The sequence below is a fragment of the Rhinoderma darwinii genome, chromosome 1 (genome assembly GCF_050947455.1).
Source record: "Rhinoderma darwinii isolate aRhiDar2 chromosome 1, aRhiDar2.hap1, whole genome shotgun sequence".
NCBI lineage: Eukaryota > Metazoa > Chordata > Amphibia > Anura > Rhinodermatidae > Rhinoderma > Rhinoderma darwinii.
Window position 1 is genome coordinate 183894666 of NC_134687.1, and position 27965 is coordinate 183922630.

The window sequence follows — 27965 nt, forward strand, 5'->3', positions numbered from 1 at the left end:
CAATAGCAGCAGCCTAATGGGGGAGCATCTCAAAGAGAGTGTTAAAATAGAAGCCCCTGGCGAAGTTCGGGGAAGGTACCCCTTTCAGTGTAGCATCACATCACTTTCAATTCAGGCAGTATCAAGAGTACATAGTCATTCTATAACGTGCCAATACAGGTACTATAGATATAGATGTCAATTTATGTCATGCAATAACTTTCTATAAAATAAATTTTTTATATTATATTTATATAAATGACACTTTAATGCGCAGTCTCACCTTTTCCGCAGCTATTGGTATTATTGGTGTAATCATTTGTCCTATGACACTGATGCTACCGGTGTTCATTTCATAGAGTAAGAAATATCTTTTTAATCAATTGTCACATTCTTGATTTGCCACTTTATAGTGCAATGTGTATATGACTACATGAACTTTTATTTTACACTTGGGTATGAATTGCATTTATTTATTCAGTGTGAATGGAACACTTTTAGAAATAAATGTCACATCACTGTTCTAGGAACTATGAATCCTCTCAGAGATCATTTCTTTGCTACCATAATAAAGGTAAAAAAACATATTTTAATCATTCTAATGTCGCTATATTTAAAGTAAAAATTGTGTTCTCTATTGTGTGGCACAGCTTTTAAATGTAGATTTTAAAATTATTTTCACATTTAATTGACAGATATCATAGTAATATTTGCAGTTCGAAGTGCTTACCTAACCTAAAGAAAACCCCCAGCAGGCACATGAAAACATTTCCACCATATAACAGCATTCTTCTATTTTTTGCCATGCAACCTCTAACTTTTTTTTTTCTAGAAGAGAATAGTCCAGCTTCTGTCCGCCATGTTGACTGCAGACATTCCTATCTGCAGGCAGTAGCTCTGGTAACTAACTACATGTTGTATGATGCCATGCTCAGGCATCGCTTAGGGATTGTCCAGAATATTTCTACCAGGAGCTAGAACTATATTGATCACTCCAAATTGTGAGCAGGATGCTGGAGAGACACCGTTGCCTGTCTAAAGCTCAGGAAAGCATACCTCACAACATTTGAATACCCATTCGTGGGATATTTTTAAGCCCCATCCCGATCTGCCCGTGAATAATCTCCCCTGAACACCCAATTTAAGGGCATATTTGCAAGGTTTGTTTTATGGGAAAGTTGAATGGGAGGTATAGGAAAGGCACAGGAGTAGCTGCATACTGTGTCCTGTGTAACTGCATCATGCATGTCACAAGCAGTGTTCAGTCTCTAGCCCACTGTAGTGAGGGGCAGAGATGATTGGTTGGCAATAGATTTACATTATCTACTGGAACTTTGGAGATTTAGTAACAATAACAGAACATACAAGGCCATGCCGATTTCAGGCTGTCATCTATTGTATTCTTGGATTGTTGCTATGCAACGGAAATTATGACAAAAACACAGGACAATAATGCAAAATAGGAAAAAAAATTATATAATTTTTTTTATTTCTGATTATACTTTACATTTCTAAAATGTTTCCATTACTGAAAGCAACCATAACTTCCAATATCACTCCATTAATGAAGTATTTTGAGTTTGATATTATAATAGGTATTGTAAGATGTAAGCTATAAAAGGTATTTACCACCTTGGATTTTTGTAAATGTTTTATTAAGTCCCAACATTAAATCACATAATTGGGCTTTTTAGACACTGATCAACAGAAAACAATATTTAGAAGAGAAAGTAATTACAATCTCGATGTAAAAGTCTTTGTACGTGTTGCTACGGCAATTTATCACGCTCTGTCAAGATGTCTGGTATCCATGATTGAAACACTATTTCCATTTTCAGTCTCACCTGGATTGAGGTCTAGATTCTGGCTTGAGCACTAGGGTAGTCAATCCATTTCTCAAGTCTGCTATTGATAACCTCCTCTCTACCCCTTCAGTCACCTCCTTACACATACAAACTGCCATGATCAGTGGGTATGTGGATCCACTGGGCCATACCGCCGTAGCGGGATAGCAGCTGGCCACAACAGTGTACCAAGTAAAGTCTATAGTCCGAGTAAGGGTACCTGTAGTAGTTCAGACAGTAGCGATGGTTAGGCTCAGATGGAACCTTGGCAGCAGACACCAGGCGTGGTGTAACACAGTAGACGTGATCAGTGACACAACACGATTTTAACTCTCTAAGGTACAGGAACAAGGTAGCACTGGATACAGGTAGCAGGAACGGGAACACTGAAAACACTAAGGGACCATTTGCAAGACTAACACGGGTAAACACAACGCTCAGGCAATGAGTGAAGGGGCAGGGACCTTCTTATAGTCCAGGGTGATTAGGCAATACTAAACATGTGTGCGCGCTGGCCCTTTAAGGCCAGGACTGAGCTCGAGCGCGCAGCCTAGTGGTCACTGCAGGCCAGGACAGCCACATGTGCTGACATCTCCGGGAAGGAAGGCGTCGGCAGGATGAAAGGAGTCTGCGGTCTGCGGCCACGGACATTACACATACAAAACATACGTCTTCCAACAGCATATAACCTGGCCTAAGGTGTCCAACTGGTATTCCAGCACAGCTTCCACCTGACATGTCTAGAGCTGCTTACTCCATTCCCTGACCTCTTGTACCTATCCCCTATTCCTTCTAGATTGTTAACTTGTATGGGCAGGGCTCCTACCAAATGTACCTGGTAAACAATTGTTTAATTTCTCTTTACCACGCTGTCTTTTGTAAGGGTATGTGCACACGTAGTGACCAAAAACGTCTGAAAATACGGAGCTGTTTTCAAGGGAAAACAGCCCCTGATTTTCAGATGTTTTTTGAGCAACTCGCGTTTTTCGCGGCGTTTTTCGCGCCGTTTTCGTGTATTATGTTTTTAACTGGGCGTGTTTACGTGTATGACGCTGACCAATCAGTGACCAGTCAGCATCATATACTCATCTCCATTGATTTACACAGCAGCGATGTGCAGCCGCATACACAGAGATTAACGTTAATCAAGTGTCCTGATAATGAATACACGTGATCATCCAGCCTGGACGTCATGTGTATTCAGAATCCTGACACTTCTGACTCTTTTCTTTGAGATTTCTAGCAAGTGAAACGAAATCTCGTTTACCTCCGTAATCTCGCGAGATTTCGCTTCCCTTACAGGAGTCTCACAGAAAAGATTCAGAAGTGTCAGGATTCTGAATACACATGACGTCCAGGCTGGATGATCATGTGTATTCATTATCAGGACGCTTGATTAACGTTAATCTCTGTTTATGTGGCTGCACATCGCTGCTGTGTAAATCAATGGAGATGAGTGTATGATGCTGACTGGTCACTGATTGGTCAGCGTCATACACGTAAACATGCCCAGTTAAAAACACAATACACGCCCAGTTGGACATAATGAAAAAAAAACGCCCAGTTGTCCATTTCAAACCTCATTTGCATATATATAAAATAGCTCATAACTTGGCCAAAAATGAACGTTTTAAAAAACAACAAAAAAACGTTACTGTTATCTACATTGCAGCGCCGATCACATGCAATAGGAGATAGGGATTTGAGAATCTGTTAACAGAGCCTCTTTAAGTCTTCATGGTAATGTTTATTCCAAAAAAACTAACTTGCTTTCTGATAGAGGTGTATTCCTATTTATGTATTTAAGGTCAGCATATTATAAGTCTGCTGGGCTATTACATGATTTCAGCAGGTGTTATAGAGCTGTTTGAAATGCCATTGATTCTGTATCTTGAGTCCATGCACCGCCGTATAGGTCTAAGGATATGGCACTGCCATGTTCATGAGCTCTCTCTAAAAAAGTACTATATATGGGGAATAGCGGCGTCTTATAAATGTATTGTAATTAAAATGATAATGTCTTGCAGAAGCAGCTTTACTTCATACTGTGAGAAAATTGTGTATGTGTGCCATATATTCAGTCTACCTCAGTGAGTTATGGCATCCTATAATGTGACCTCTTAGTCATTAAGCAATAGTGTGACAACTAATATAGTATTTTCATTCATTAAGGTCAAAAACTAAAACGTTTTCTATCTGATTATTAAGAATTATGTCAAAATAGTGACACTGTGTAATGAAATACCCAGATTAGGCTTTATGTCATTTGGAATTCCAGGCAATGGCTGTGCTATAAATAATTCAAAGTTTCTGGTCTTTGACTCACTCATTTCCAAATTAAATACTGATAGAAAAATATCTAACACGTGTAGGGACAGATTTACCCCAATCCTACTGTTTTAAACCATCTATAAATGTGTTTGAGAAAGGGAATTTAGATTGTGAGCCCATTGGAGACAGTGACTCATGTGAAATGATAACAATAAGTTTACAGCGCTGGGGAATGTGTTGGTTATATATATATATATATATATATATATATATATATATAACACCTCAACATTGAAATTGCAACACCAAGAAGGAAAAGTTTTGGAATTGTGGAAATCACAGGATTGATAGACATGTTGATGATATTCAAATGATAAAAAAATGTAAACAAGATATTCCAAACATCTTGATTTACTCAGTATTGAGTAGGAGTGCCAACCGCAGAAATACACGCACTTGCATGCCTTGGCATGCTATCAGTGAGATTATTAATGGTTGTCTGATGAATGTTATGCCACACTGAATGCACTTGGTTACACATATCTTTAACCCATATCTTTAAGGACGCAGCCTGTTTTGGCCTTCAGGACACAGGCAATTTTTTAAATCTGACATGTTTCACTTTATGTGGTAATAACTTCGGAATGCTTTTACCTATCCAAGCAATTCTGAGATTGTTTTCTCGTGACACATTGGACTTTATGTTACTGGCAAAATTTGCTCGATACATTAAGTATTTAATTGTGAAAAACACCAAAATTTAGCGAGAAATTGCAAAAATTAGCATTTTTTTTTAAATTTAAATGTATCTGCTTGTAAGATAGGCAGTTATACCACACAAAATTGTTGCTAATTAACATCACCCATATGCCTACTTTAGATTGGCATTGTTTTTTGAACATACTTTTATTTTTCTGGGACGTTACACGGCTTAGTACTTTAGCAGCAATTTCTCACATTTTCAAGAAAATTTCAAAAGGCTATTTTTACAGGGACCAGTTCAGTTGTGAAGCGGATTTTAGGGCCTTATATATTAGAAACCCCCAATAAGTCACCGCATTTTAAAAACGTTACCCCTCAAAGTATTTAAAACAGCATTTAGAAAGTTTCTTAACCCTTTAGACGTTTCACAGGAATTAAGGCAAAGTAGATGTGAAATTTTCAAATGTCTTTTTTTTTTGCAGAAATTCATTTTTCATCTATTTTTTTTGTAACACAGAAAGGCTAACCAGAGAAACACAACTCAATATCTATTGCCCAGATTCTGCAGTTTTTAGAAATACCCCACATTTGTCCCTAGTGCACTTATTGACTGAAGCACAGGCCTCAGAAGCAAAGGAGCACCTAGAGGATTTTGGGGCCTCCTTTTTATTAGAAAATATTTTAGGCACCATGTCAGGTTTGAAAGGCTCTTGCGGTGCCAAAACAGTGGAAATCCCCCACAAGTGACCCCATTTTGGAAACTATACCCCTTTTCAGAAATTATTGGAAGTAGGCCGTGAAAATGAAAATCTACATTCTTTCAAAGAAAATGTAGGTTTAGCTAATTTTTTCTAATTTCCACAAGGATTAAAGGAGAAAATTCACCACTACATTTGTAAAGCAATTTCTCCCGAGTAAAACAATACAACACATGTGGTCATAAACGGCTGTTTGGACACATGGCAGGGCTTAGAAGGGAAAGTGCGCTATTTGGCTTTTGGAGCTCAAATTTAGCAGGAATGGTTTGCGGAGACCACGTCGCATTTGCAAAGCCCCTAAGGGACCAAAACAGTGAAAACACCAAAAAAGTGACTCCATTTAGGAAACTACACCCCTTGAAGAATCCATCTAGGGGTGTAGTGAGCATTTTGAACCCACAGGGATTTCATAGATTTTACTAGAATTGGGCAGTGAAGATAAAAAAAATCCTTTCTTTCCAATAAGACGTAGCTTTAGCTCCACTGGCGTAGCTATAGGGGTCGCAGCGGTCGCAATTGCGACCGGGCCCTGAAGCCAGGAGGGCCCATGGCCCCCCGCACCACATCAATAAAAAGTTACTATAGTAACTCGGGCCGTGGGCCCCTGTTACTATAGTAACATACTTTACTTACCTTCCTGGTTCCGGATGGCAGCGGAGGTCCTGACGTCAAGCACTGTGCGCAGCGCATGACGTCACAGCGCTATGCGCCGCGCACAGCATCGAGACGACAGAACTCCCGCCGCGGCCGAAGAGGAAGGTAAGGTTAGCCCTGACTGGCGGGGTCCGACTCCCAATCAGCTGTTTTGAAGGGGCCGCAGCACTCGTACGAGAGCTGCTCCCCTTCATTCCGGTCACACTGTGAATCCGTGTCGGCGATTCACAGTGTGAGCGAGTAGTGAAATGAAGGGGAAGCAGCTCTCGTACGAGTGCTGCGGCCCCTTCAAAACAGCTGATTTGCGGGTCCCGGGCGACACATCAGCTATTGATGGCCTATCCTGAGGATAGGCCATCAATGTATAGGGACTGCACAACCCCTAAGCCTACGATGTAGCAGGCTTAGGGGGCCCATGAGACAGGATCACAGATTGTGTGATCCTGTCTGCTGGGCCCTGTATCTAAGCCAATCACATGGTAGGCTTAGATACATGGCCCATGCGTGATCCTGTCTGCTGGGCCCTGTATCTAAGCCAATAACATGGTAGGCTTAGATACATGGCCCATGCGTGATCCTGTCTGCTGGGCCCTGTATCTAAGCCAATCACATGGTAGGCTTAGATACATGGCCCATGTGTGATCCTGTCTGATGAGCCCTGTATATAAGCCTACCACACTGTAGGTTTAGATACAGGGCCCCAGCACACAGTAATCTTATACTGTATAAGATTACTGTCTGCTGGACCCTGTATCTAAGCCTACATTGTGGTAGGCTTAGATACAGGGTCCCACAGACAGTATCACACATGGGCCCTGTATCTAAGCCTAACACACGTGTTACTAATAATTTTTTGTGTGTTTTCTTACAGGTTCGGTCGTTGGACTACGTCGGATTCCAGGACTACTTCGATGACGGCTTTTTTTTTATTATCAATAAAATGGCTAATGAGGGTTGTGTGTTTTTTTTTTTTATTTCAATAAAATATTTTTTCTATGTCTTTGTATTTTTTTTTAAACTATATTACTACCGCCTTAGTAATGGCCGCCGGCTCATTGACAGCATCCATTGCTAAGGCGGGGCTTAGTGTTAGCCGGTGCAGAGGCGAACACTAACCCCCTTTATTACCCCGGTACCCACCGCCACCAGGGGTGCTGGGAAGAGCCGGGTACGATCCAGTACCTGACCATCTGTAGTGATGGTCGGCCACTGGGGTGGCCGCAGGCTGTAATTATCAGGAGGGGAAAGGCCAAAAACAGTGGCCCTTCCTACCCTGGTGATGCTAGGCTGCTGCTGCTTTATTGTATCTGGCTGGTTATGAAAAATGGGGGGGACCCCACGTCATTTAAAAAAAAATAATTGGAAAGAACGATGTGGGGTCCCCCCCAATTTTCATAACCAGCCAGATACAACACAGCAGCAGCAGGCAGCATTACCAGGGTGGGAAGGGCCACTGTTTTTGGCCTTCCCCAGCCTAATACTACCAGCCTACGGCCACCCCGGTGCCTGCCCGTCACTACAGATGGTCGGGTACTGGTTCGGCTCTTCCCAGTATCCCTGGTGGCGGTGAGTACCGGGGTAATAATGGGGGTTAGTGTAGCCCCGCCTTAGTAATGGAGGTTGTCAATCAGCCAGCGGCCATTACTAAGGCGGTGATAATAAAGTTTAAAAAGATACAAGCGCATAGAAAAAATATTTTATTAAAATAAAAAAACACAACCCTCATTAACCATTTTATTGAGAATAAAAAAAACGCCGTCATTGAAGTCCTTGAATCCGAAGTCCAACAACCGAACCTGTAAAAAAAACACAAACACCCAAAAAAAATCAGTAACACAAAGAAGCAAAATTATTATTCTTACCTATCCTGGGTCCAGTGCTGGAGACGCAATGTCAGCGAGCTGGGCCCTGTATCTAATCCAATCATGTGTGATACTGTCTGCTGAGCCCTGTATCTAATCCAATCATGTGTGATACTGTCTGCTGAGCTGTGTATCTAATCCAATCATGTGTGATACTGTCTGCTGGGCCCTGTATCTAATTGTATCTTGTGTGATACTGTCTGCTGGGCCCTATATCTAATCCGGTCATGTGTGATACTGTCTGCTGAGCCACTGTATCTAATCCTATCATGTGTGATACTGCCTTCTGAGCCACTGTATCTAATCCTATCATGTGTGGTACTGTCTGCTGAGCCACTGTATCTAATCCTATCATGTGTGGTACTGTCTGCTGAGCCACTGTATCTAATCCTATCATGTGTGATACTGTCTGCTGGGCCACTGTATCTAATCCTATCATGTGTGATACTGCCTTCTGAGCCACTGTATCTAATCCTATTATGTGTGATACTGTCTGCTGAGCCAATGTATCTAATCCTATCCATAGTTTATAGGGTCGAAGTGCTATAGATATGCTGTCTCATATACACACTTTTTTTTGGGCGGACACATATGTATTGGGGCTATTTCCCCTGACATTTTAAGCCCTGAGGGTATGTTCACACAGCAACCTCTGTTACGGCTGAAATTACGGTGCTGTTTTCAGGAGAAAACAGCACCGTAATTTCAGCCGTAATGGCATGTGCAGGCGTCTTTTGCTGCGTCCATTACGGACGTAATTGGAGCTGTTTTTCTATGGAGTCCATGGAAAACGGCTCCATTTACGTCTGAAGAAGTGACAGGCACTTCTTTGACGCGGGTGTCTTTTTTACGCGCCGCGTAATGACCGTCGGCACAGAACATTGTAAGACCCATTCAAATTAATGGGCAGATGTTTGCCAACGCTTTTGAGCCGCATTTTCGGACGTAATTCAATGCTAAAACGCCCGAATTACGTCCGTAAATAGGGTGTGTGAACCCAGCCTTAGTGATGCCCCGGCTGCTAGTGCTGCATTGTTGGGTCACTTAGGAGACCCAGCGATGCAGCTGAAAGCTGCGGACCGTCGGCCATGAGAAGTTTGCGGGGGGCAGTAAGAATTTTTTGCATCGGGCCCATGAGCCTTTAGCTACGCCCCTGTTTGGCTCAAAATTTTTAATTTTCTCAAAAAATAAAGGAATAAAAGAACCCCAACATTTGTAAAGCAACTTCTCTGGAGTACGGCAATACCCCATTTGTGGTCATAAACAGCTGTTTTGGCACACAGCAAGGATCAGAAGGGAAGGAGCGCCATTTGGCTTTTGGAGCACAGATTTTGCTGGATTGGTTTCTTGAATTCATCTAGGGGTGTAGTGAGCATTTTGACCCCACAGGCGTTTCATAGATTTTATTAGAATTGGGTAGTGAAAATAAAAAAAATCCTTTTTCTTCAATAACACGTAGTTTTAGCTGAAAATTTTTAATTTTCTCAACAAATAAATGAAAAAAAGCACCCCAACACTGGTAAAGCAACTTCTCCTGTGTACGGCAATACCACATATGTGGTCATAAACTGCTGTTTGGGCACAGAGTAGGGCTCAGAAGGGAAGGAGCGCCATTTGGCTTTTGGAGTACAGATTTTGCTGGATTGGTTTCTGGGCGCTATGCCGCATTTGCAAAGTCCCTGTGGGACCAAAACAGTGGATCCCCCCAGAAGTGACCACATTTTGAAAACTACACCCCTCAAGGTATTCACCTAGGGGTGTAGTGAGCATATTAACCCCACAGGTGATTGGCAGAAAATGGTGTGCACTCGATGTTGCAGAGTGAAAATGGGATTTTTTAGCCATAGATATGCCAATATCTGGTGCCCAGCTTGTGCCACCATAACAAGACTGCTCTCTTATTATTATGTTGTTTTTCCCGGTTTTAGAAACACCCTACGTGTGGCCCTAATCTGTTGCCTGGACATTTGACCAGGCTCAGGAGTGAGAGAGTACTATGTAAAATTAAAACCTAATTTGCCAACTTACGAACTATTAGATCACAATTGCAGAGGCTCTGATGTGAAATAATAAAAGAAACTGCTGAGAAGTGACCCCAGTTTGGAAACTGCACCCCTCAAGGCATTTATTAAGGGGTGTAGTGAGTATTTTCACCCCACAGGCCTTTTCCATGAATAATTGCGCTGCGGAAGGTGCAAAGTAAAAATGTAATTTTTTTCTCTAGATATGCTATTTCAGTGGCAAATATGTCGTGCCCAGCTTGTGCCACTGGAGACACACACCCCAAAAATTGTTAAAAGGGTTCTACCGGGTATGCCGATGCCATTTATGTGGAAGTAAACTGCTGTTTGGGCACATTTGGCTTCGGAGCGTGGATTTTGCTTGGTAGTGGTTTTGTTTGGAGTCTTACTGGTGTTTCCGTATATAATGTGGTGGTACATGTAAGCCGGGCGGAGTATATAAGGGGCATAGTCAGGTGGTACAATAATGGGGTAAAAAAAACAATAAAATAATCCATAGATGTGTGTTACGCTGTGGCACAATCCTTTCTGCACAGGCCAGTGTCTCACTAATTAATGGTCCTTACTTATTCCCCTTTTGGTCCACACTTGCCATCTTTGCAGTTTGGGGAATTTTGCTGGGAAAGGGTTGTCCTGGTATAATACAGGCACCCTCGCTTCCAGCAGATATGTTTGGGCCCTCCCCTTCCTGGTTCCCTAATTTTAGGGGCCTTGATAAGTTGCCACTTGAAATAGAAAAAATATTCCCCTCGGTCCGGCACAACTGCATATTTTTTCTTTCCTGACTTATTGGAGCCTTAACTAATTTTATTCTTTCATAGACGTAGCGGTATGAAGGCTGTTTTTTTTTGCGGGACGAGCTGTAGTTTTTATTGGTACCATTTTGGGGTACATGCGACTTTTTGATCACTTGTTATCCTTTTTTTTGGGGAGGCAAGGTGACAAAAAAACAGCAATTCTGGCATATTTTTGTAGTTCTTTTTATACAGCGTTCACCACGCGTTATAAATTACATGTTACCTTTATTCTGCGGGTCAGTCCAATTCTGGCGATACCTAATTTATAGCACTTTTTTATGTTTTACAACTTTTTGCACAATAAAATAACTTTTGTAAAGAGAATGGATTTTTTTTGTCGCCAAGTTGTGAGAGCCATAACGGTTTTAATTTTTTCGTCGACGGAGCTGTATGAGGGCTTGTTTTTTGCGAGACTAATTATAGTTTTTATAGGTACCATTTTTGGGTACATGCGACTTTTTGATCACTTTTTATTTCAATTTTTGGAAGACAAAGTGACCAAAAAATAGCAATTATGTCAGTATCTTTTAGTTTTTTTTTACAGCGTTCACTGTGCGGAATAAATAACATAATATTTTTATAGTTCAGGTCGTTACGGCCGCAGCGATACCAAATATGTGTAGCTTTATTATTTTTTTCAATAATAAATGACTTGATATGGGAAAAAGGGCGATTGTGTTTTATGTTATTACTTGAAACTTTTATTGTATTTTTTACAACTTTTATTTTTACTTTTTTTATACTTTTCTTTAGTCCCACTAGGGGACTTGAAGGTCCAACTGTTTGTTTGATGTTCTAATACATTGCACTACCTATGTAGTGCAATGTATTAGAACTGTCAGTTGTTCACTGACAGCAAGCCGATCAGGCTCCGCCTCCGGGCGGGGCCTAATCAGATTCCGTAATGGCAGATAGGAAGCCATTGTTAGGCCTCCTGTTGCCATAGAAGCAGTCGCCAGCCTTGCCATCCAAACCACTTTGATGCAGCGATTGCATTGGATCGCTGCATTAAAGGGGTTAATGGCAGGAATCGGAGCTAACTCCGGTTCCTGCCTTTACAGTCGGATGTCCGCTGTAACATACAGCGGACACCCACTGCTGATGACGCCGGCTCAACTTCTGAGCCGGAAGCTGAACCGGCGCCATCTTGCCGATGGTACCGAAAGCCTTTTGGGCCCCGCCGACGACGGGGCATAGGAGGATTTCGTTGCTGTCAGACCGGGAGGTATTAGGCCTCTGATCGCCTTTGCAGCCACCGGCAACCCAGTGATCACGTTGCTGGGGTGCCGGTGGCTATATACTCCTCACATGCTGCGATCTCTATTGAACACAGCATGTGAGGGGTTAATTGGTTGGATTGGAGGCTAGCTCTGGTCCTGGCCGATACCTCAGGGTGCCAGCTGTAACCCGGCGGTGATGTCGCAGGCTCAGCTCCTGAGCCAGCTCCATCTCCTTCACGTACAGTTACGTGGAATTGCGGGAAAACACCAGCTCCCATCACGTAACTGTACGTGAAAATCGGGGAAGGGGTTAAGATTGGCTGCTGGCAGCTCCCTCTACAATTGCCGACCAACTACATCCCAGGTGTGCTCGATGGGAGACAAATTCGGAGACGCTGCAGGCCATGGTAGTGCATTTATGCCACACAGGCTGCTCACAGTAGCAAGAGCAACAAGCGGCCCACGTTGTCCTGTTGAAAAACAGCTTCTGGGACACTTTGGAGAAATGGCCGTACCACTGGTTCCATGACCAAATCAATGTAATTCCGAGTTGTTAGTGTACCTGAAATGAAGACTAGAGGGGTCCGGCTACCGTACATTATGCCACCCCACACCATAATCCCAGGAGCAGTACCGGTGTGACGTTCCCTTGTGAAGGCCTCTTCATGGCGTTGCCCATGTGGTCTTCAGACCAATCTCCAACTATCATTGCATCCGAGACAAAAGCAGGACTCATCGCTGAAGAGGATAAACCTCTATTCTAGCCTCCGTTGCTGTCTTAATGTGCAGCATGATAACTTTTGAGAGCAGTGGCATGTAGTCAATGAAACACCTGCATCTGGATGTCTGGCTCGTAGCTCAATGTCGTGCAAACGCCTTCTGATAGGTTATATCGACACTGGTTGCTGCCCTAGGCTTGGGATGTCCAATTTCACTTGCAGTACAGAATGGATCACTACGCGCCATTTTTCCAATCAGATGATCCATCCGTGTAGAGGTTTCGTCTCCGCACACGTCTTGCTGTCATTCCTGTTCATGGTTGTTGTTCTCCCAACCTCGGTGACACGGAACGTTGAACAGTGCGGATATCTCAGCCTAGGCTAGCGATCTGTCATAATGATAAACAAAGTTCTCTCAGTTCAAGGATTCTGTCCCTCTCAGTCTCTGGCAAGTCACGATAACTGCCAAGTAAACAAACAGGAGGCATCACACAATCATCCCAGACCACTCGATCCAATTTTTGAGGTTTTATGTGACTATAAAACTTTTCTTTTAATCTGGCTTTTATGCCCTTCCCACATGCCACAGATTAGAGCTAGGTGCTTGAAAATTTCATAATTTGGAGATATTAGCAACACCTGCTACTTCGTCGATTTGCAGAACCATGTGGCTTGCCCTTCTTGGTGTTGCAATCTTAATGTTGAGGAGTGTATGTGTGTGTGTATATATTAAAACATTTTCTTGTGTTTTTACATTTTAGGATATACCACCGCCTGGCTACTATAATGTTTCTGAATCCTATGAAAACCTTCATGGTAAACCTAGATACAGACCACCTAGGACATTACAAGCTAGAAAAAAACAAGCTTCTTTCCTGAGTGTGGTTCCAAGAAATTTTACCTTGCAGAATAATTGTCAGGTGCCAGGTAAGATGTACTGTACCACAAAGTTCCCAAGTCCTAATATATACATAAATTATTGATATGTTCTAGGTTAAAGGGGTTTTCCAGCCAATAAAAATTAGCTGATTCGCAATTATGTCACTTGACCGCACTGTAACCGGCCGATACCTATAGCGTCTGCTGTGTGGACCAGAAGTCTTTTTCACAATACATTCCTATGAGACTCACATTGAGCATCTTATAGGAATGTATAGTGAAAGAGACTTCCAGTCCAAACAGCAGACGCTGTAGGAATCGGCCGGTTACAGTGCGGTCACGTAACATAATTGTGGCCAGGATATTTCTGCAACAAAGTGCCTGGTAAGAGGATAACCTACCCTACATTTTACCAGATGTACGGTACAAACGGGGGCCACAATAAAAAAATAATTGCTGGAGTGTCTCTTTAATGAAGTACACCAGATAGGAAAAACATGGATAGTCTGCTAAGGTGTCTACATATCTGTTGGTGTCTATATTGAAGGGAAGTCGACTGTTCTATGTTGACGGATTTTTGTCACCATTTTGATAAACTTTCAGAGCCTAAGACTTGTCTTTAAAAGTGATATTCCATTTAACATCCATGCCTGACTTGTGCAAACTTCAATTATTTCTCCCCTGTCAGATTGTGGATAGCATGACGAGGTCAATTAAACAGGAAATTATAATCAGACCATAATATGATTATAGTGCAACTTTCTGATATAATTTGTGTTCTAATTTCTCACTTGTTTCGAGATTTTCAAAATCTGAGATGTTTATGCAGGACTAGATCAGCAGGGTTTTCAGCCTAATAAGGGTATGCCCAGACGTGGCAGAGTTTTGCATACACTGTCCGCATCAATGCCGCACAGAATCTGCGTTGCAGATTCTGTTGCGCCTTTGCCTAAAATGGGCATTAAATTGATGCGGACTAGCCGTTGCGTATTGAGGGGAAGAGGGCTTCCCTTCTCTCTATCAGTGCAGGTTAGAGAGAAGGGACAGCCCTTTCCCTAGTAAAAGAAAAATAAATTCATACTTACCAGGCCGTTGCCTTGGTGACGCGTCCCTCTCTTGACATCCAGCCCGACCTCCCTGGATGACGTGGCAGTCCATGTGACCGCTGCAGCCTGTGATTGGCTGCAGCCGTCACTTGGACTGAAACGTCATCCTGGGAGGCCGGACTGGAGGAAGAAGCAGGGAGTTCTCGGTAAGTATGAACTTCGATTTTTTTTTACAGGTTGATGTATATTGTGATCGGAAGTCACTGTCTAGGGTGCTGAAACAGTTACTGCCGATCGTTTAATTCTTTCAGCACCCTGGACAGTGACTATTTACTGATGTCGCCTAGCAACGCTCCCGTAATTACGGGTGCACACACATAGTCACCCGTAATTACGGGAGCCCCATTGACTTCCTCAGTCTGGCTGTAGACCTAGAAATACATAGGTCCAGCCAGAATGAAGAAATGTCATGTTAGTAAAACCAATACGCTCCGCAGCACACATAACATCTACGGACTTCATTGCGGAATTTTGACTCTCCATTGAAGTCAATGGAGAAATTCCGCAATGAGTCCGCAACAAGTCCGCTACAGGTCCGCAACAGTCAGTGTATGCTGCGGACACCAAATTCCGCACCGCAGCCTATGCTCCGCAGCGAATTTGTCCGCAACGTGTAAACGAACCCAACTAAAAAGCTGTGGAAGGCAATGGAGAAACGTGTACGCTGCGGATTTCCGCTGCGGACTGTCCGCAGCGGAATTCCAGAGCAATTCCGCCACGTCTGGTCATGCCCTAACTACCCTCATTTTAACTGGAATGATAATACAACAGTGCAGCCAAATTGTCCAAAAACCTATAGTATTTTTCCCATTCATACATGTAGTCTGCAGATAGATTTTATAGGTATAGTAGAGAATTTGATATTCTCTGCACCCTGATGATTATTCTTAAAATGCCCCTATAGTAAAAGGTAATGAATGTGGCAAGTATCCTGAATGAGATTGTCAGTGTGTAAAGGGTTTGTGTCATCACATCAAAGAGGGTGTCCCCGGCAGGAGACCCTCCCCCTAGGTGTGGAGAGCCACAAGGCAACAGTAATTGAATAAACGGTATGTAAAAATACATTTGCCCTCAAACATCCACTGCAGGGATAATGCATGGCCTAACAAACCTACCCCCAGCAATGGCAGTGATCACTGGGGTTCCAGGAGTTGCACCTTTGGCGATCAGCTGATAACTATGGGGATTCATATTAGAGAAGGGTCTGTCTTAATAAGTGGCACAGAAGGAATTTGGGCCCTATTGAGCCTTAGAAAGGTCCAAACTCACAACTCCACTGTTGTGATTTTCTGACATGTCTGTATCACGTTAGAAAGTCCATTTTGGGAGGATTTTTCCCTTTGAGAAGTAACCTAAAATAGTATTGTAGGCTTACAAAGGATGAATAGGCACTTAAATAATACTCCTGAATAGCTTTTCTTAAATAAACCATTGTTGTTTTTAATGCTTTTCCGGGATTACATTTTTCTGTATTTGTATTTTGTGATTGTAAACGAGGTTTATTCACTACAAAGCACAACGTAGCTTGCTTAATTAGGTATTCCCATCCATAGGATATACCATACATGTCTGATAGATGCGGATCCCCGACTCCATTCCCGCCTGCGGAGTCTGGCATGTAATCAATGCAGGGGTTGCCAGAGTTTTATGTGACACAACATAGCAGTTTATGGCATTTTAGGAAATGCCAACCCATTTAATACTATTCCCATTGTATTTCTGTGTGTTTATTGGCCGATTCCTTTAAGACATCAATCTCAGAGAATGTTGAAAATGCAACCACTAAACTCAATGGCTTTATGAAAACAATCTTTTCTCTTGAATTTTTTTTCTTCCAACAATCTTTGAGGCTTTTAACAAACTGCAGGGAACATGCAGGGAACATTTCAAAGTGCATTTCTCAGGAAACCTTCTTTCCATGTAATGTCCTTTTCGATATACCAAGTCCACTCTATCATCTGCAGCAGAATTTCTTTCATACACACAGCAGTGGAATGAAATAAAAACAACGGGTACCGTTTTTCATCAAAATTTGTGAAATTGGTAGAATTCTGACATAAAGAAGCAAATGAATGAATGTGCTGTTTCATTTCAAATGATGAATCCAATTATATAATTTTCTGAAGAAACTATTGAATGTGTGTATTAATTCTGTTATATACAATACACAAATACAGACTTACCATTGAGACCTACTGTATTTTCCCTTTGTTACAAATGCGACCTGAAAAAAGGATTAGGCTTTGGATTTAAAAATGAACAATGGAAAAATAAAAACAAAAAACTACAATTCTGCTTCTGTAAGATGATAGAAACCTGCTTATTATAAGAAAAAGTGTGAAACTCAAAAAGAGTTATGTATATTTTTGCAATTTTAAGTAGCTCATATTTACTGGAAAAGCATCATACACACAGCAGAGCCAAGTTCATAGAGCCTATAGCATATTCTGAAGCATATATACTGTGGAGCCTTAAGCACTCAGTGTGCCACCATATGGTGCCTTTAGGGCAAAATATTTTTATGCAATATGCCATCCAGTGAAGTGTTGTGAGGCATGCACCAGTATGCCACCATAGGAGGGGCTGTATTTTTGCTCTGTACAACCCAGAAGTTGTATGGACTCTTAATACAGATGTGCGCATTAGCGCTAAGGTTGTTGCTTTTGTAGTTCATGCTTTTCTATTTCATTATCATCTGTTTTATTAGTAACAATTAAAATATATATATACAGTCCTGTACAAAAGTTGTGGAAAAATGCTGCAAAGTAGGAATGCTTTAAAAATTAGAAGTGTTAATAGTTTTTTTTTTAATCAGTTAACAAAATGCAAAGTGAATGAACAGAAGATAAATCTAAATCAAATCAATATTTGGTGTGGCCACCCTTTGCCTTTAAAACGTCATAAATTCTTCTAGGTACACTTGCACACAGTTTTTGAAGGAAATCCGCAGGGAGGTTGTTCCAAACAGCTCGGAGAACTAACCACAGACCTTCTGTGTATGTAGGTTTCCTCAAATCCTTCTGTCCCTTCATGTAATCCTAGACAGCCTCGATGATGTTGAGATCAGGACTCTGTGGGGGCCATATCATCACTTCCAGGGCTTCTTGTTCTTCTTTACGCTGAATAAAGTTCTTAATGACATTGGCTGTATGTGTGGGGTCATAGTCCTGCTGCAGAATAAGTCTGGAGCCAATCAGACACCGTCCTCATGGTATTGCATGATCGATAAATATCTGCCTATATTTCTTAGCATTGAGGACACCATTATTCCTGACCAAATCCCCAACTCAATTTGCTGAAATGCATCCCCAAATTTGCAAGGAAGTTCCACCATGCTCCACTGTTGCCTGCAGACGATCATTATTTTATCGCTCTCCAGGCCTTCGACGAACAAACTGCCCATTGTTACAGCCAAGTATTTCAAATTTTGACTCATCAGTCCAGAGCACCTGCTGCCATTTTTCTGCACCCCAGTTCCTATGGTTTTATGGTTTCTGAGTTTCTGAGCTGATGGCACTGCTTAACATGTTCCGAGTTTGAAAGGAATTAAGCATGATGTGTCTTTGATTTGCTGCAATAAGTTTACTTCGTCGACCACTGCGTCTAAGGTCCTCAACGTTGCCCATTTGTGTTTCTTCAAAAGAGCTTGAACAGCACATCTTGAATCCCCGGTCTGCTTTGAAATCTTTGCCTGGGAGAGACTTCGCTGATGCTGTGTAACTACTTTGTATCTTATTGCTGTGCTCAGACTTTCCATAGTGGACCTGTGACATGAAATGGTCTTCCATAACCTCACCTGTGTAGCAGAGCTTGGCAGTTCTTCACCCAGTTTTAAGCCTCCTACACAGCTGTTTCTGTTACAGTTAATGACCGTGTTTCAACCTAAAAAAAAAATGCAAAAATCAGCGGCACATCAAGGGGCTTGAGAAAGACCCATGCTTGGGTCAAAACGTCACTATGTTATGGTGAAATAAAAGGCTTCTTTTTGCTCTACTATTTCAAGAACGTGTGCTGCGTTTTTTCCCAGATATTGTGTTTCAACCTACATAGGAAAATTATGATCATTGTGACCTGTTAGGTATAATTGGTTAATCATCCACCTGATTATTATCCTACAAAATCCATCACTTTGTGCAAGTGTACCTAGAATAATTAATGCTGATTTAAAGGCAAAGGGTGGTCACACCAAATATTGATTTGATTTAGATTTTGCTTCTGTTTATTCACTTTGTATTTTGTTAATTGATAAAAAAAACTTTTTAACACTAATCTTTGAAAGCATTCTAACTTTGCAGCATTTTTCCAGAACTGCTTAAAACTCTCGCACAGTACTATGTGTGTATATATATATATATATATATATATATATATATATATATATATATACACTACCGTTCAAATATTTGGGGTCACTTAGAAATGTCCTTATTTTTGCAGGAAAAGCACAGTTTTTTTTAATGAAGATAACATTAAATTAATCAGAAATACACTCTATACATTGTTAATGTGCTAAATGACTATTCTAGCTGCAAACATCTGGTTTTTAATGCAATATCTACATAGGTGTATAGAGGCCCATTTCCAGCAACCATCACTCCAGTGTTCTAATGGTACATTGTGTTTGCTAACTGTGTTAGATGGCTAATGGATGATTAGAAAACACTTGAAAACCCTTGTGCAATTATGTTAGCACCGCTGTAAACAGTTTTGCTGTTTAGAGGAGCTATAAAACTGACCTTCCTTTGAGCTAGTTGAGAATCTGGAGCATTACATTTGTGGGTTCGATTAAACTCTCAAAATGGCTAGGAAAAGAGAGCTTTCATGTGAAACTCGACAGTCTATTCTTGTTCTTAGAAATTAAGGCTATTCCATGCGAGAAATTGCCAAGAAACTGAAGATTTCCTACAACGGTGTGTACTACTCCCTTCAGAGGACAGCACAAACAGGCTCTAACCAGAGTAGAAAGAGCAGTGGGAGGCCCCGCTGCACAACTGAGCAACAAGACAAGTACATTAGAGTCTCTAGTTTGAGAAATAGACGCCTCACAGGTCCTCATCTGGCAGCTTCATTAAATAGTACCTGCAAAACGCCAGTGTGAACGTCTACAGTGAAGAGGCGACTCCGGGATGCTGGCCTTCAGGGCAGAGTGGCAAAGAAAAAGCTAATAAAAAGAAAATGAGACTGGCTAATAAAAGGAAAATATTAATATGGGCAAAAGCACAAAGACATTGGACAGAGGAAGATTGGAAAAAAGTGTTATGGACAGACGAATCGAAGTTTGAGGTGTTTGGATCACACAGAAGAACATTTGTGAGACGCAGAACAACTGTAAAAATGCTGGAAGAGTGCCTGACGCCATCTGTCAAGCATGGTGGAGGTAATGTGATGGTCTGGGGTTGCTTTGGTGCTGGTAAAGTGGGAGATTTGTACAAGGTAAAAGGGATTTTGAATAAGGAAGGCTATCACTCCATTTTGCAATGCCATGCCATACCCTGTGGACAGCGCTTGATTGGAGCCAATTTCATCCTACAACAGGACAATGACCCAAAGCACACCTCCAAATTATGCAAGAACTATTTAGGGAAGAAGCAGGCAGCTGGTATTCTATCCGTAATGGAGTGGCCAGAGCAGTCACCAGATCTCAACCCCATAGAGCTGTTGTGGAAGCAGCTTGACCGTATGGTACGCAAGAAGTGCCCATCAAGCCAATCCAACTTGTGGGAGGGGCTTCTGGAAGCATGGGGTGAAATTTCTCCCGATTACCTCAGCAAATTAACAGCTATACTGGCAAGTGTCTGCAATGCTGTAATTGCTGTAAATGGAGCATTCTTTGACGAAAGCAAAGCTTGAAGGAGAAAATTATTATTTGAAATAAAAATCATTATTTCTAACCTTGTCAATGTCTTGACTATATTTTCTAGTCATTTTGTAACTCATTTTATAAATATAAGTGTGAGTTTTCATGGAAAACACAAAAATGTCTGGGTGACCCCAAACTTTTGAACGGTAGTGTATATATATATATATATATATATATATATATACATATATACAATCCAGATACAAATGAACTCAGCACTCCAACACACCTAAATATTAGGCCGTGTGCACTTTACCAGAGGATGAATCAGTTCCCCAACTTAAAAATAAAACGACCATAGAACAAAGTAACGGCACCAGGACTCAGAGAAGATGAAACACGTGGATTTATTCACCTCAAGTGAGCGACGTTTCGGTTCGTCACAGAACGTTTCTCAAGCTACTACACACTGCACACAGTGTTAAGTATAAATAGGAAGTACATACAACAATTTGCAAAAACATATTTGATGTACAGCTTATATAAAAATAGTTTATAGATATGAATTCCAACCCATGTCAAATGACAATTATATAAAGTGCATGAATTTCACAGTTGCTTAATATAGAAAATTTAATATACAGTGAAGGAAATAAGAATTTGATCCCTTGCTGATTTTGTAAGTTTGCCCACTGTCAAAGACATGAACAGTCTAAAATTTTTAGGCTAGGTTAATTTTACCAGTGAGAGATAGATTATATTAAAAAAAAACTGAAAATCACATAGTCAAAATTATATATATTTATTTGCATTGTGCACAGAGAAATAAGTATTTGATCCCTTTGGCAAACAAGACTTAATACTTGGTGGCAAAACCCTTGTTGGCAAGCACAGCAGTCAGACGTTTTTTGTAGTTGATGATGAGGTTTGCACACATGTTAGATGGAATTTTGGCCCACTTCTCTTTGCAGATCATCTGTAAATCATTAAGATTTTGAGGCTGTCGCTTGGCAACTCGGATCTTCAGCTCCCTCCATAAGTTTTCGATGGGATTAAGGTCTGGAGACTGGCTAGGCCACTCCATGACCTTAATGTGCTTCTTTTTGAGCCACTCCTTTGTTGCCTTGGCTGTATATGTTTCGGGTCATTGTCGTGCTGGAAGACCCAGCCACGAGCCATTTTTAATGTCCTGGTGGAGAGAAGGAGGTTGTCACTCAGGATTTGACGGTACATGGCTCCATCCATTCTCCCATTGATGTGGTGAAGTAGTCCTGTGCCCTTAGCAGAGAAACACCCCCAAAACATAATGTTTCCACCTCCATGCTTGACAGTCATAGGCAGCATTTCTCTTCCTCCAAACACGGCGAGTTGAGTTAATGCCAAAGAGCTCAATTTTAGTCTCATCTGACCACAGCACCTTCTCCCAATCACTCTCAGAATCATCCAGATGTTCATTTGCAAACTTCAGACGGGCCTGTACATGTGCCTTCTTGAGCAGGGGGACCTTGCGGGCACTGCAGGATTTTAATCCATTACGGCGTAATGTGTTACCAATGGTTTTCTTGGTGACTGTGGTCCCAGCTGGCTTGAGATCATTAACAAGTTCCCCCCGTATAGTTTTCGGCTGAGCTCACACCTTCCTCAGGATCAAGGATACCCGACGAGGTGAGATTTTGCATGGAGCCCCAGATCGATGTCGATTCACAGTCATTTTGTATGTCTTCCATTTTCTTACTATTGCACCAAAAGTTGTCTCCTTCTCACCCAGCGTCTTACTTATGGTTTTGTAGCCCATTCCAGCCTTGTGCAGGTCTATGATCTTGTCCCTGACATCCTTAGAAAGCTCTTTGGTCTTGCCCATGTTATAGAGGTTAGAGTCAGACTGATTGATTGAGTCTTTTATACAGGTGACCATTTAAGACATCTGTCTTTAATGCAGGAACCAAGTTGATTTGGAGTGTGTAACTGGTCTGGAGGAGGCTGAACTCTTAATGGTTGGTAGGGGATCAAATACTTATTTCTCTGTGCACAATGCAAATAAATACATATAATTTTGACTATGTGATTTTCTTTATTTTTTTTTATTTTTTATATAATCTATCTCTCACTGGTAAAATGAACCTAGCCTAAAAATTCTAGACTGTTTATGTCTTTGACAGTGGGCAAACTTACAAAATCAGCAAGGGATCAAATACTTATTTCCTTCACTGTATGTGAATACATAGTGTATAAAAACTGTGGACAGTGACTAATTAGCAATTAGGCTGAATTGGAAAGGTGCAGAAGTCAATTTCGAAGATATATACATGTAAATCTTGCAAATAATCATATACAACCGGCTCCAGACGCATCAGGAGCACAGCGTCCGCGCGCACCTACTGCGCATGCTCAAAGATGGTGTCCAAACCGGAAGTTCGGTCAAATGGAACGCATATTACCAAAGGGTCACTACCTCGCATGCGCACAAGCGCACTAGCGCACAAGCGGAACTTGCTTTCCAGCCGTTGTGTGCATGCGCGAGCTACGGCGCTAGTCTCCTGGGCATGAATATAAGATTTAGATAGAATATGTAGCACAAAAGATGAGAGGGGGCGAAAGAGAAGGGGCTGCAGAATAGATCCATGAGCAGTGCTGCATCCAATAGATGTGGTAGATAGCATGGATGGACACCAAATTCAAAACCACCAAATATGGAATAGATATCCAGATATATTATCAACTCTAGCTACTCTCCCCATCCAATCATGTCGGACTCACAAAATTACTGGAGATAATGTCTAATGAATCCACACCCATAACATCAAGGAGTAGACTCGTTGTTGCCATGGATAAAGGGGGCGATTTATCAGAGTTGCAAAACGGGATTATTATTGTCTGTCAGGACAAGGGTAGCAGTATTTCTCAAACAGCGCAGTTTGTAAACAACAGTTCAACAAACTGTGCTGTGTATGGGGCTCCCAAGAAGAAGGATGGTCACTGCTCCTATGCTAACAAAGGTGCATCGGAAAAAAGGCTTCAATTTGCACGGCAGTATTGGATCTGGACCACCAATGAGTGGCAAGGAGTTGCCTTCTTTGTTGATCCACTTATCCATGTGGAAGGCACTCTGAACCAATTTGGGTATGAATCCATCGTTGCAGATCATGTCCACCCATATATGCTGTTTGTCTTCCCTCGGGCAGATGGAATCTTCCAGCAAGACAATGCGACATGTCACATGGCTAGAAATGTCCGACAGTGGTTGGAAGAGCACGACCAAGACTTTCAAGTACTTCCCTGGCCCACTAATTCGCCAGACTTGAACCCAATTGAGCATCTGTAGGACCACCGCGATCGTATTGTTCGCTCTATGGATCCTCCTCACGCACCCTTCAGCAAATGTGGGATGCACTGCAGTCAGCATGGCTCCAGATACCTGAGACAACCTACCACCAACTTATTGAGTCACTCCCAGCTCATCTAGCTGCTGTCTCTGCTGCACATGGTGGTTACTCTGGATATTAGCTGGTGGTCATAATAATGGGACTCGACCGTGTATGTATATATATATATTATATATATATATATATGTGTGCGTATGTGTGTATATATATATATATATATATATATATATATATATATGTGTGTATGTATATATTGTGACAACCTGGGGACCACTTAGCTCATGGGATCGCCATCTCCCAGGTGAGATGGTTGGCACACATAGAAAGTTCACTCCAACTCCTTGAGTAAAAGGTTTAAACCAGCCGCAGCTAGCTTTATTGTCTTTACAACAGCAATCAGTGGTAGGACAATAAACATACAAAATAAACCCTAGGCCGTCCAGCCTCTAACTAACACATTCAGTGTCCCTCACTATGTGACACTGAGCCTTGTGCCCAGCACCTCAAAACCTTCAGTTTTACCTCACACGGTGGTGACTCTCACAGGCTAGCATGCCTGTCTTCCCCAGACTGAGAGCCCTGTGTGAACTGTACACACCTCAATTAAAGAGCCGTCTCAGGTGAAGCCTAACTAGGCTCATCAGACAGCCCAAGACATGGACTGTCTGTATGGAGTGGAAGCCCGCCCTTCTCCTTCACACTGCAGCAAACCAGGCCCTATTCCAGGCTTTACACCCAAGCAATAGCAGAGAATACCGTTCAAAAGTTTGGGGTCACCCAGACAATTTTGTGTTTTCCATGAAAACTCACACTTATATTTATCAAATGAGTTGCAAAATGACTAGAAAATATAGTCAAGACATTGACAAGGTTAGAAATAATGATTTTTATTTCAAATAATAATTTTCTCCTTAAAACTTTGCTTTCGTCAAAGAATGTTCCATTCGCAGCAATTACAGCATTGCAGACCTTTGGCATTCTAGCTGTTAATTTGCTGAGGTAATCGGGAGAAATTTCACCCCATGCTTTCAGAAGCCCCTCCCACAAGTTGGATTAGCTTGATGGGCACTTCTTGCGTACCATACGGTCAAGCTGCTCCCACAACAGCTCTATGGGGTTGAGATCTGGTGACTGCGCTGGCCACTCCATTACAGAAAGAAAACCAGCTGGCTGCTTCTTCCCTAAATAGTTTTTGCAAAATTTGGGGGTGTGCTTTGGGTCATTGTCCTGTTGTAGGATGAAATTTGCTCCAATCAATCGCTGTCCACAGGGTATGGCATGGCGTTGCAAAATGGAGTGATAGCCTTCCTTATTCAAAATCCCTTTTACCTTGTACAAATCTCCCACTTTACCAGCACCAAAGCAACCCCAGACCATCACATTACCTCCACCATGCTTGACAGATGGTGTCAGGCACTCTTCCAGCATCTTTTCAGTTGTTCTGCGTCTCACAAATGTTCTTCTGTGTGATCAAAACACCTCAAACTTCGATTAGTCTGTCCATAACACTTTTTTCCAATCTTCCTCTGTCCAATGTCTGTGTGCTTTTACCCATATTAATCTTTTCCTTTTATTAACCAGTCTCAGATATGGCTTTTTCTTTGCCACTCTGCCCTGAAGGCCAGCATCCCAGAGTCGCCTCTTCACTGTAGACGTTGACACTGGTGTTTTGCAGGTACTATTTAATGAAGCTGCCAGTTGAGGACCTGTGAGGCGTCTATTTCTCAAACTAGAGACTATAATGTACTTGTCTTGTTGCTCAGTTGTGCAGCGGGGCCTCCCACTTCTCTTTCTACTTTGGTTAGAGCCTGTTTGTGCTGTCCTCTGAAGGGAGTAGTACACACCGTTGTTGGAAATCTTCAGTTTCTTGGCAATTTCTCGCATGGAATAGCCTTCATTTCTAAGAACAAGAATAGACTGTCGAGTTTCACATGAAAGCTCTCTTTTTCTAGCCATTTTGAGAGTTTAATCGAACCCACAAATGTAATGCTCCAGATTCTCAACTAGCTCAAAGGAAGGTCAGTTTTATAGCTCCTCTAAACAGCAAAACTGTTTACAGCGGTGCTAACATAATTGCACAAGGGTTTTCAAGTGTTTTTTAATCACCCATTAGCCTTCTAACACAGTTAGCAAACACAATGTACCATTAGAACACTGGAGTGATGGCTGCTGGAAATGGGCCTCTATACACCTATATAGATATTGCATTAAAAAACAGACGTTTGCAGCTAGAATAGTCATTTAGCACATTAACAATGTATAGAGTGTATTTCTGATTAATTTAATGTTATCTTCATTGAAAAAAACTGTGCTTTTCTTGCAAAAATAAGGAAATTTCTAAGTGACCCTAAACTTTTGAATGGTAGTGTATATATATATATATTATATATACACCGTTTAACCTTACAATGAAAACCACTTACGTGTGAAGTGAATAACATTGATTATCTCATTACAATGGTAGCTGTAAAGGAGTAGGATATATTAAGCAGGAAGTGAACACTCAGTTCTTGAAGTTGACGTGTTGGAAGCAGAAAAAATAAGCAAGCGTAAGGATCTGAGCGACTTGACAAGGAAAGAATTATAATAACTAGATGACTAGGTAAGAGCATCTCCAAACGGCAGGTGTTGTGGGATGTAGCCGATATGCAGTGGTTAGCAGCTACCAAAAGTAGTGATCCAAGGTGCACATAGGATTTAAATGGGTTCAAGATTAGAAACACATGGCTGTTTTCTCCCAAAAATATTGCCATACCTGTCTACAATTATTGTGTGTTATTGTAGCTCAGCACCATTCACTTCAGTGAAGTTGAACTGCAAAACCAGACACAACCCATGGACTCTGTTTCTGGAAGAAAGTAGCTATGTTTTTCTAATCTTGGACAACCCCTTCAGGTAAAGTAAAATTATATTAAACATTATAAAATAGAATGTTCACCCATTTACTCACTGTGTTATATTATCATGAAAAAAACCTTACATGTGAATAAGTGAAAAGGTCACAGCATGACTAAAATGGAAGACATTTTTATCTAGACCAGTTGGGGACAATGGACTGTGTTTCTTTTATATAATTTATCGTGGCATGAAAAGTGCTTTTATTGCCCCTTTCATTGCTTTGCATTTAAAGTCCTTTGATATTTTTCAACTAAAATAAAAGTAAGACTATTATTAATCTGTAAAATGGAAATATACCCATAAAAACAGCAGAATTTTTTGTCAAATCTATCTGAATATATCTCAGTAATGTTTTTCTATCACCATTACCTGATGGCTATATGTAAGCAGATAATTAGGATTCAGGATTTTTTAATTAGGATAATTAGGATTTAGCCTTCAGATAAGGCTCTGTTCACATTAGCGCTATGGCTAAAGTTTATAATAGGACCATGACAGCTATCCCGTATGCAGATGTAGCAGGGTTCATTTTGACTCTAATAACAAAACCCATTCAAAAACCATTGAAAAAGTCAAGTTAAAGTTCCTTGGCACTTTTTTTTTTTTTTTCAAACTCGTTTTATTGAAGAAGTACAATACAAATGTCTTTGGTACCAAGCAACAATAATATACAGTTTGTCAGTATCATCAATATGTGAACGTGCCTAATGGGCACAATATGTTAGGTCACATGGTAATATCCATACTTTCATGGAAAATTAAACAACACATAGGAGAACAAGTTTCAGTATATACAATACAAAGAGACAATAAAATTAAACACAAGCTACTGATCAACGTCTCAGCATTTGGTCTCTCAAATCAGTAAATCTATGCGGAGTATACTGAGTGCATGGCGAATCACACCATATCTTGCATATCTTAGAAAACGTATTTACACACCCTCATTTTTTATAGAGTACTTGATCATAAGGGATTATGGAGTTAATCAGTAACTTCATTTGGAAACCCTAGGGGGCCTCTGATCCATCCACCTAAGTGCAATGGTTTTCCGTGCCATAAATAATACTTC

General features: G+C 41.3%; 1 protein-coding gene across 1 annotated transcript in view; it reads left to right on the forward strand.

Annotated features, from left to right (window-relative positions):
• The window catches only part of STPG2 (sperm tail PG-rich repeat containing 2), a 773928-nt gene that overhangs the window by 361388 nt on the left and 384575 nt on the right, over positions 1-27965 (forward strand). Inside the window, exon 12 of the mRNA XM_075860649.1 lies at positions 13589-13754. Within this exon, the coding sequence (XP_075716764.1) occupies positions 13589-13754 (166 nt within the window). The remainder of the gene's footprint in view (positions 1-13588; positions 13755-27965) is intronic.